Raw genomic sequence first — 11,104 nt, forward strand, 5'->3', positions numbered from 1 at the left:
TGACTGGATCCGCGAACGATATGTGCATATCGCGTTCCACTTGAACAGAACAACCGCTCTCGGGAGATATCACCGCGGGGACGAAGAAATCGCCCGCCGCCAGATTTACGGCGCGCATTACGCTGATTCGGGGGATTCATGCCGGCCGAAAATCGATTCGGTGCAACTTACCCGGGAATTCTATCGGGTGTCTTTCTATCGTCCAACCATATATCATACGTGAACTTAGGTAAATCGAACGATAAACGGAGTATACAGATATAAATAATAATAATAATTATTATTAGTATTATTATTATTATTCTTTATTAATGGGCTAGTAAGTTTCTTTTGAGTTACCTGGAGTTAATATACATAGTACGAAGTAATCAGCCTGCTAGTGGACTCGTCAGTAAGTCTTTGTAGCGGATTCTACCTTAGATAAGGGCAAAACGACGTTTTCGGTGGTATATAAAGCAACAGGGACAGTTTTAGGTAGTTTTCGGGTGTGGAATCCATTTGCTGGCAACTGTTGGAGGTACTCACCACAGTAGCAATGATAAAGTGAATAGTAAAGGATACTAATCAGATATAATAGCACGATAAATCCCGTATTAAAACTGCCGTATGTTCGATAACAATTACGTCACATCTGCGAATTATTCCGCCAGATTCTGGCGCAGCGTAACGACTCCAGCAAGCCGCAGCATATTCGTCGAAACGGACGCGTCATAACTGGATCCCGAAAAAAGGGGAGCAGCTCCCGGCGACGGGAAATGAAGTCCGAACTGGGTCATTTGACATGGTTGCGGTCAGCGAAACCCGTTAAATAGGGAGCCCACAGTAATTAACGCTGTTTCGCCGGATCACTCAGCGCCGACGTGAATTCTCGTGGCTTCCGCGAACTTTGTCGCGGTTTCGAGGCTCAGCCGTGTTCGCCTCACCCCCCGCTGCACCCCTTCGGCGCCGTGGCGGATGGCGTTCGACGTCGAATTCTCTCCGATGACGGAAGAATTCCCGGTTCTACGAGACAATAGGCCGTTTTCTGGTGGAACAGCGAGGACCGTTGGCGCGACGAAATATCCACGGTGGTACCTGAGGGGGGGAGGGCGGTGATTCGCGGGGAGGGGGCGAACGGACGCGAGAGAAATAAGGGTTGAGAGATAGAAGAATGGATCTGTAGCGGGGGGTGAAGGCAAAGCGTCGGAAGTTTGAAGCCCTTAATTGCTTTTTAAAACTTTCAAGTTCGACTCGGGTCCCGGACCCCACCCCCCATCCCTTTCTAGGCTCTTCATCCCTCGTCCCCGCGGAACTCGTCCCGGTCGCACCCTTTGCATTCCACTTTGGAATGTTCAATATTAGTTTTCCCTATCGGAGTTGCGAACACGTTCGGCACGAGGGGCAACTCGAACGCTAAGAGGGTGGCGATGCGCAAGAAAATAGACGGCTGATAGACAGACCGGTCGGGGTGCCGGGGGGAGAAAGACAATGAGAGGAGGAGAGGTAACGGGATTCATTAGCAATGTCCTATAATAAATGAACAGTGGATCAGAGAGGTGGCGATGGAACGAACTTTGAAACTGAAGGGCTTAACGAAAGATCATCTGGAAATCTCAACTTTAATTTTTAAACAAATTTCTGTCACCTATATATAAATTTTAAAGACCTTCCATAATTTTTCCTTCAACTTTCACCCTTCATACATCAACCAAAAATTATTGCAAGCCCTTGCAACAAATGCTTCCTGAGGTAATTTGAAAAAACTTTTCCCTTTACAAAAATCTTGTCAGAGGCTTCGTTAATAAGTTATTAGCAAAAAGTCGGACCAATTGGAACGACAGTGGAACTAAGGCCACGCCCTCAGCGTGACGCAACAATCGCTTTCTGATTGGTCCGCGTTTTTCCTCAATATCTCCTTAACGAAGCGCTCGCAAGGATTTTCGCAAAGGAGAAAATTTCTCGAAACAGCTTCAGCAATCCTTTGGTGCTCCATTTTCGGGACACCATGTGCATGGCGTCGACAGACACCTGTGCGCTCTGCGGCCCGGTAATTGCAGTATTAACAACACAGAGCAGCGAGTTTGCATTTAATTGGAGAATGCCGTTACAAATAATCGAGGTGGAAAGTTCCGATATCTCCGGTAACAATGAGCGCTCGGAAACGCCCGACAAAGAGGGTCCGCGGAAACGGAGAAAGAGGGGAAATTAGTCAGAGGTTTGAATATAACGAACCATAATGGATCCGCGAGAAGAAGCCTTTTGTCGAGGCGACTCCACCCCCCCCCCCACCCTCCCACCCCGCCGCGTAGGTAAAGTTCGTTTGTTTCCCTTTCTTTGTCCGGGCGACGCCTCCATTAACCGGCGCCTTTCCGCGCCGATCGAACCGCGGGCCGGCGATTAACCTCTCGCGAGGCGGCCGCTCCAGTTCCGAGTAGGCCATCGAAGAAACCAGCCACGGAAGGTCTGCGGGCCCTCGATGTTTCGAGCAGCTGGAGGGAAAAAGGTACGAGCAGTCGGGTTCCCTCGACGCGGGCGGATGCCGCCGCGTCCAGCATTTGAATGGACGCCTCGAGAGGATCGTTCATGCAATATGGAGCGAAATGTAGATGAAACGCGCGTAGACTACCGGAAACGTTAAATAAGACCCGGAACTGTCCGATTCCTCTGCCGCTGGGGAACCGCTGTGTATTGAATCTCGATTATCCTTTCGGATAGATACCCTACGGTGAGCCGATGGGTATTCCAAGGCTTTCCTATGATCCTAAACCGCCGATCATTATGCTAAATCAAGTATTGCAGTGCCAGAACAGAAAACATACTATCCCCACACCGATACTATGCGTACTTTTTAAGATTTTCACGTTTTAATGGCCGAGGGTATTAGTAAGCCTTTCTTTTTCTCGACTAGACCTATTGGTAAGGCGGAAAATTTCATTTATCTTTGGAATTAGGTGAAATCTGACTATGAGACAAGGAATAAAGCAAAGTAGCAAGTGTAGAGACGAGAAAGGAGTACTTGGAGTTGGGTGGAATCCGTCGAAATGAACAATAGCGACGACCGTAAAGCGACGCGCCAACACCACGTTCCCTGGCGTGAAACCTTGGGGAGTTTCTCGAGGCCGGGATCGCGCAATTTATCGAGCAACGCCGATGAACCATTCCGGATCACGAACGGCGGCGGCGATTCCCCGCGACAAAACTTTCGGACCCAATAAAAGTATCTTCGCCCGGGCTTGAAAGCTCGGCGGACGCGCGAGCGCGAAACGAAAGAAAAGAGAGGAGAGAGAGAGAGAGAGGGTGGACCCGGTCTCGGACGAAAGTTCGTGGACGGGGGGCACTTTACGGTTTCGCGGAGTTTCGCGAGAAGAAAAGTGAGCCCGACGCCCGGAGGATAGACAAACCAATAGAAGCGACCCCTCGAGTGCCGCGGCTTCTTTTCCACGGCCAACGTTAATTGCTTCGAGTGCAAAAACCGAGGCGCTGGTTATCGACGGCTTCCGTCTTTTATCTCTTTCGATTCTCCGCTTTTCTATCTCTTTTGGTTCTCGAACTCGCTGTCCCTTTGTCTGTCTACACTTGTTCGAGCGATTCAGGTACAAATCGCGTCGGGTGATACCGAAAGAGGCAGCCACCGAGCCTGTTAAAAAAGGGACTAGCTAAAAAATGAGCTGTAAAAATTAGTAAAAGAAGAATGTTATTCCTGAGGGTATAGTAGACAGAACTACTTTATTAATTCTCGTAAAACTAATTAAGTTTTGTCAATTTTAGTATAGAGGGCGCTGTACAGAAATCTAAATAAAATAAATCTCTCCTAGTGTCATTGGAATAAAAATATAATATTTATTGGACTGTGGTAAAGTAGTAAAAGTACAGCACATTATCTAATAAAATATAACAAGTTTCTACATAATTTTTAAAATACTTCCTTCACTTCATACGCTACCCTAAGCCTGAAATAGCGCCCCTTTCTCGCGGAATTCTCGACGCTGTCGTTAACTTACCAAACGGGATCTTGTCCGTGGGATCCGGCGATCATTGGACGGCGTGAACGCGAGCTGCGAGTTCTCACGAGACATTCGCGGAGGGATGGCATCGTGCAGTGGAAACGAGGAGGACAGATTTCCTGGTTCCGAGCGGGACGAGCAACGAAGTTCCTTAATGAAGAATAACGCTCCGGCCATAGGGAAGATATTTCCACTTAAACAAACGCCCCTAGCCTCGGTCCTCCTTTGCTTTCTGTCGACGGGAATTGCTCTCCATTTTTCCCCTAATCTCTCTCCCCCATTCTCCCTCCTCCCTCTCTGCCGCCTGTTCCCTCCGAGCGTGTCCCACCGAGGTCCCTCTATATTGATAGCGTCATTACCTTCCTATCGACTCCTTCCACGCGGGCGTCTTAATAGAGTGTAGCCCCGAGACGCCGGCAGCGGCCGAACGTATTCTTCCCACGGGCACCCCGTGGCCCGAACACGCACTTGTTACACGCCGGAAAATTGATTCGCGTCGCCGCCTTCGCGGCGAATCAATCCACGTATTCCGATCCAACAAGCAACACCAAAGACCTTATAATAATTCGAACGACGACGCTTTTACCATCCCTGTACCATTACTTCTTGGCGCTGTATAGCCAATTGAATAATTGATCAAGTGGCACTCGCAGCTATTTATTTATTCACCGTAGCACCGACGATGTACTATTTTCAACTGGCTCGGATAGCTGCCGGAAATAAGATAATCGCGATCGTTTCGGTGACCCCCGGGGTTGAAAGGAGAATCGTGTCGATGGCTGGCTTAATTCTCTTAACGATCGGCGATAGAGGTGGGTGGGTGGTGGGGGATGAAGAGGTTAGGACATAGAAGCGTGGCTCCGATATGACGTCGTCGAAGAGGCTCTCTCCGGCAGCGTCCCGATACCGTCGGATCGCGTGATTCTACTCCCGAGTCGCACGCGATGCCCATTTCCTAACCTATCGAGCAACCATCGGCGCGTATCGCCTACGATCTTCCGATCTGCTCGTTGGGATCTGGGTCGCTGACGTTGTCGCTCTTCGGGGCCGTCCCAACCGATTCGAGCAATCCGAGCGTGATTCCCTCCTTAGGATTCACGACGACGATTTTAGAGAAACGTGAAAGGCGACGAGTTAATCCAGTGGAGGCGTTGTTGGGGGTTAGGGACGCTGAACTTGGACTTAACCTAACTTTATTTTTTGCTTGTGGTGTGGTGGAGTCGCTGTGGACGTGTAGTCTCTAGTCTCTGCTCTATAGTCTCTAGTTTCTGCTCTATAGACTCCAGTCTCTAGTGCCTCTACTCTCTATTCTCTATACTCTCTAGTCTCTAGTCTCTAGTCTCTAGACTCTACTGTTTCTACTCTCTAGCCTCTATTGTCTCTACTCTCTTATCTCTAGTCTCTAGAGTCTCTGCTCTATAGTCTCTAGTCTCTAGTGCCTCTACTCTGTAGCCTCTAGTGTCTCTACTTTTTAGTAGTCTGTAGTATCTAGGCTCTACTCACTGCTTTCTACTCTGTAGTCTCCGGTCTCTAGCCTCTAGCTTCTAATCTACTCAGACAAACAGTAACTAGAGCTTACGTCACGATACTATATACCAAACGCCTACACCGATTTGCTCCAGCAACCAATGATAAGCTAGACTAACCCAAATCCTCTCAGACCTAACCTAAAACAGTTCAGATCCAATCTGAATCGTTCCGCCGTACCAATGTCGCCGATTTTTCACTGACGTCGCACGTTCTCCTCTCTGTAATGGTTAACAGTACCCGTACCTTTATCTCTGCTCGTCATAAAACGATATCGTTCCCGCGGACTCTTCGCCGCTTGAATACCCAATGCCGGGTCTCTCTCTCTGTTGCGAAATTTTAACTGCCGCAACGGCTCCCGTAATCGGCGGACACTTTTAGCTTATCCGATGTCCGTGTTTGGGTACGGTGTTGCAATGTTGCCGGTGCTTCTCTGCGATCTTCGCTGCGGGTATTTAATATTTTTGTTTTGGCCATTTTTGTGATGTTGATGATACAGTTTTGTAGTTTTGAGAGTGTGTTGTTGAGAATTTGACAATGATGTTTTATATTGTTGAGGGAGCATTTTTGCAGCGTTGCCATATTGTTCTTACAGTGTTGTCAAACCTTCTTTACAGTGTTGTCAAAGCATTCTCGCAATCTTGACTAAGCATTGCTATAATATTGACAAAGTGTTGTTATAATTTTGGTAATATATATTTGCAATATTCCTGTAGAATTTTTACAGTGTTGCCGAACTGTTCTTACATTGTTGCCGAAGCATTATAATAATCATGGCAGTGTTAACAGTAAAAATATAATTACTGGCCAATTACAACAGCAAATAAAGTGCTTTCGTTCATTTTCACCCCTTCCACCACGATTTCTCTCAAAGCAACGTTGCCAGTTGCTTCCTCCTCGTCAATAATCTCTACTAAAATGAACAATCTTATCATTTATCATCTCAAATAAAACTGATCAAATTATCATCTATTTACAAGTATTATAATGGCATAAAAGTAAAAATGAGGACTGTCTTCCCATTCAAAAAGATTGAATGACGTCGCCGCCGCAGTCTATCGCACAGTGGCGTCGGGTGGGGGTAGCAATTGGGGCGCTGTGTTGAGGGTAGCGGTTCGAGCATAGCCGGCCCGTGTGTGCCGGTTCGCCGGCATAAATACTACACCGTATTTGTCCGAAGCGCAAGTTGGATCGTTCCGTGTCTGAGCGAATAAATTAACCTTTCGCGTGGAATTTATCGCGATTGGACTCCATCGACCGTGCGAGAAATCGGGCGAACCTCGGATCCATCTTTCCTCGGGTATCCTCGAAATCGACACATGGGCTCGAGGGTGAACAACGGCATTGATCGAGCCCGAATTAACTAATCCGCGTTTCGATCACGACAAGTGAAAGTATTGACCGGCTTCTCACTATGTATATCACCCTATAAATATGGCTCCTGTTGATCCAAGCCTCGAATCGCGACTCCCGTATATCGGACCGATTCGAGGGGCCCGGATTCGATTACGATTCGACTGCTGAGGAAACGGCGGTTCTCTCGACCAATTCCACGCGATGCGAGCATTTGCCGGGTACGCTGGCGCGGTTCCAGCCGCGGTACGTTGTACACGGTTGCTTTCGTACGGCTGCCGACAAATTAGCGCGCGGGAGCCCCTCGTTCGCGGAAACGGGTTCCGATGAAATCGTGTATGAAACACGCGGCCGCCGCCGCCGCCGTGCTTCCCACTCTCGCCGGCCACCGAAACTCCACTTGCGGATAACGTCGGTTCCCGGGGGGCTTCGAGTATCATCAGACGGTATTTTAATAATCCGCCGCGCGCAATTTTGTTCCCAGCGAAACGCGTTTACACGCTGCTCGAGAATATATCAAATACCGGGCACGAAATTATAATTGGAATAGTTGAAGCCTCGGCCAAATTGGCCCTGCACGAAAACCATCCCGGTACCCGCGGCTGCGTTTTCCAGAACGTCGAATGTTTGCCGGTGACTATCAGTTTTTCAACCGTAATTTTCGCTCTGCAGCATTGCGCGAACATTCTTGCGGCGTTAGCAACTGCAATTTATAATATTATATAACATAGAACGGTTGCCAGGTTTAAAATTATCGCTGACCCAATTCCTGAGTTCGAGAAATAATTTATTTATTCAGCAGGATTTTTGCAATTTGTAAAATTAATGCTTCGTAGGACTTTTGTAATTGTACCAGAGGATTGCTGAGCTCCTGCCATTTAAAATGAGTCCAAATACGATAGGAATCGGGCCATAAATAGCATTCAGCTCTATACTGTTCTGGTGCTCAAATTTTATCGAACACTACGAATTGTGTTTTCTGTATATTTTCGTATTGTGAACGAGATAATTGATGAAAAGAAAATTCGTTTGGAGGTTGTACATTCTGCGATACAACCCTGCGACAATTTTTCGAACGACCAAAAACAAGTATCATAAAATAAAAGTATTCGAGTCAATTGGTTCACCCGTTAGATTAAGAATAGCTTAAACTAATCCGATTTGCGTCGTGTTTGGACTCATTTCAATCAGCAGAATCAGGGCTATCTATTGATGCTACTCACGATCCTATAGATCTCAAATGAAATTTCACACCTAACCTAATTTGAATTTAGGTTACCAATGCAAATATCACGGTGCTTTGCTGTACAAAAAAAAACTGTTACACCAGCGAAGCGAGCACAGTTTCACAGAGTATCGTGACAAATCGTTTCGTTATCGGAAAGAATCCCCGGCCCGGCAAGTACCGGCGTCAGCGGCGCGGTTTACAAGGGAGCAGAACTTGCCGGCGGTAGAAGGCGCCGAATCCGGTCCGCCGCTTTGTTCCCGTTTAATAAATATACGGACGCGTCTGGTTTATTCACGTGACGTCAAGCCAGAACGTTCCCACGCGAAGCGTGAACGGGCGAGAGCAATCAATCCGGGGCATTTTCATCTCCGAAAGTTTTACGTGCAGGCATGCCTCGGGGATCAATTCCGGTGCCGTGTGTACCGATAATCTGTGTCTGTCGTGCGGCCGCACAGCCTGTGCGCGCCGCCCTCGAAAAGAAAGGGACGAGGAGGGGTGTAGAAGGGATGGCGGTGGTGGCCCGCGCGGGTGGCACCCTCCGCAGGCCGCGTTCTACAACAATACCGAGGGAGGGAGGGGGGCCGATGGTATTCCTATGCACCTATCGGTGGTCGACCTCGAAACATGTATATCGATCCGGAGTTATGCGTCCGGCATGCCGAGGCTCCTCGGCCACTCACAATTCGGAACAATCGCACTTGATTGGAGAGAGCATTGGGCCAGATGCTGGATCGTTCGTTTCATTTGACCCTGGCCCTTAATCGCGTCCACCGAAAATTAATTACCGCCCATGAGATTTTCGCTGTTTAACAGCCTACTCTCTTCGTGTCGAGCCTCTCCCGCCTTTCATGGTTCGACAGATTTTATTCGACCGATTCGATTACGACGGAACCGATATTACACCCTCGACAAGCAATGCGAATTTGATTATGCTATGACCCCCGCTGCGCGCCAGCTACGCTGGCGAAACGTGATAGGGGAACAGAGCAGTCGACGTTGTACTCTCTGTGGCGATACTGACATTATATTCATATTATATTAGTGGTATCAATTTTAATGATTGAGAGTTTTAATGCAGAAGAGTTGACATGGTTGTTTTGATATTTTTATATGATATTTCTTTGATTTTTTTATGATATTTCTTTGATATTTTTATGATATTTCTTTGATATTTTTATGATATTTCTTTGATATTTTTATGATATTTCTTAGACATTTTTATTACTTAAAAAATGTATTTAATATAACGTGGCCAATCAAACGATGTTGAGAAAAGAAAAAGATGCGACCATAAGGAGAGCGAAAGGGGTGATAAAAAGGGTTGGCTCGTGGACGCGACAGACCTCGATAACAGGTTAACGCAATGCGCGGATGGAGGAACGCTTTTCCCTCTTATAGGCGGCCTCGCCGAAACACTGGCGATATGAAATCGCCGGAGGGGGATATTGCGAAATAAAAAGGGTTAAATTAAAAATTCTCGGTCGAGCAAGACCCCCGTCCTTTTGCCCGGCGTCTCGAGAATATTCCTGCGGAATTTCAACGCGAAAGAAACTAGGAAGACGAAGAGAGAGAGAGAAAGAGAGAGAGAGGGCCTTTTCTCTTTCTCTCTCTCTCTCTCTCTCTCTCTCTCCGTTTCTCGTTACGCGGTCGCCTCTAGCCGTAGGTCCCGACTTTTATAGCGAGCCCGAACACAAAAGACGTCTCTTTGTGCTTACCCCCTCCCCCTGCCTGTAAAGCCACCCTTATCGATATTTCTCCGATAACAAAAATGAACGGCACCGACTTGAACTTCACCGTCCCCCACCGCTTTCTGTTCCAGAACGACACGATGCAAGTGGTTTGGCAATATCACAAGGAGGAGCCGGCGTCCGCCGCCGGTGTACTGCCGGCGAACGGCGCTGTGCGCGGCTCGAGGCCGCTTTATCTGGTGCAGAGGGACTCGCAGCCGAAGCTAAGCCCGCGCAGCCAAGAAGCCGAGCAGTCGCTTCAAACGTGGGACATATTGAACAAGCAGGTACGTGTCGAAGATCATTTATCCACGTCCGCGGACGGCTACCGAGACGATCAATTACCGCCGAACGCTGTATTTTATCCTTATGCAACGCGACCGCGTCCGCCTCACCTGTGCCCGCCCCTCTTTCCCACCTTTCCTTATTACCACCACCACGTTCGATCTGTCATTGTTACTGTCGTCCCGTCCACCTTGCGTTGCCGGAGCACGTGGTTGTGCGCCTTTTTACTGACCCACGTGGCTAGTCTATCCCTACCTGTTCTATAAGAGTGGGGGGGGGGTGTTGAGTGACATATCCCCTCTCCTTAAGGCGAATTTCCAAAGCGTAAACGTTGTTACTTTTTGTCTATTTTACCAGCGATTTTTCTTTATTATTTTTATAATTTTTATCTTTATTAATACCTATCACTCATTTTGTCATCTTTGTTCCCTCTCTCCTCACTTGTGAGTCCAATGTCCTTTAATTTTGTCCAGGAGCTTTGTCACAAGTGTCCCCATTTCCTCTATTTTTGTGGGACTTGTTCCTGTACCAGGGTTTAGTGTATAAGCTCAGAATAAATTGGCATAAGGATAAAACGTGAAATCAGCCTTATTATGCATGGGTCCGACCATATCCGTGGTCGAAAGTCGAATTTCTTTGTCTAACCACGTCGACGACCCTTTTCTTAATGCTTGGGTAGGGCTAACATAACCTACGGACTTAAAACTAATTATAGTAATGACTAGTTAGATTTGTCTTAAATAAGGGCTTAAAACTAACTATACCAATAACTGATTACATTTGACCTAAACTAGTTACGTTTAACTTAACCTAAGGGCTTGAAACTAACTATATCAGGGACTGCTTAGATTTAACTTAACCTAGATACATTTAACATAACCTAGTTACTCTAGATGCCGCGTCGAGCCTACCACAACACTTTCATCCTTACTTTGGTTTCCCATATTCTCCTAATATCCCTGTGTCCCTACCTCCCCCCCCCCCCCCCCCCCCCCCCCCCC

The 11,104-nt window shown here is 47.6% G+C and overlaps 1 protein-coding gene across 3 annotated transcripts in view; it reads left to right on the top strand.

Annotated features, from left to right (window-relative positions):
* Positions 1–11,104, top strand: part of Olf413 (DBH like monooxygenase olf413) — a 266,667-nt gene that overhangs the window by 232,618 nt on the left and 22,945 nt on the right. For 2 of the 3 annotated variants that reach the window (XM_078194387.1, XM_078194385.1), the window contains exon 5: positions 9,911–10,105. The exons of the other annotated variant lie outside the window; for it this stretch is intronic. In XM_078194387.1, the coding sequence (XP_078050513.1) occupies positions 9,911–10,105 (195 nt within the window). The remainder of the gene's footprint in view (positions 1–9,910; positions 10,106–11,104) is intronic. 3 annotated transcript variants of the gene reach the window in all.

Source organism: Augochlora pura, chromosome 11 (assembly GCF_028453695.1).
Source record: "Augochlora pura isolate Apur16 chromosome 11, APUR_v2.2.1, whole genome shotgun sequence".
In the NCBI taxonomy this organism is placed as follows: Eukaryota; Metazoa; Arthropoda; class Insecta; order Hymenoptera; family Halictidae; genus Augochlora; species Augochlora pura.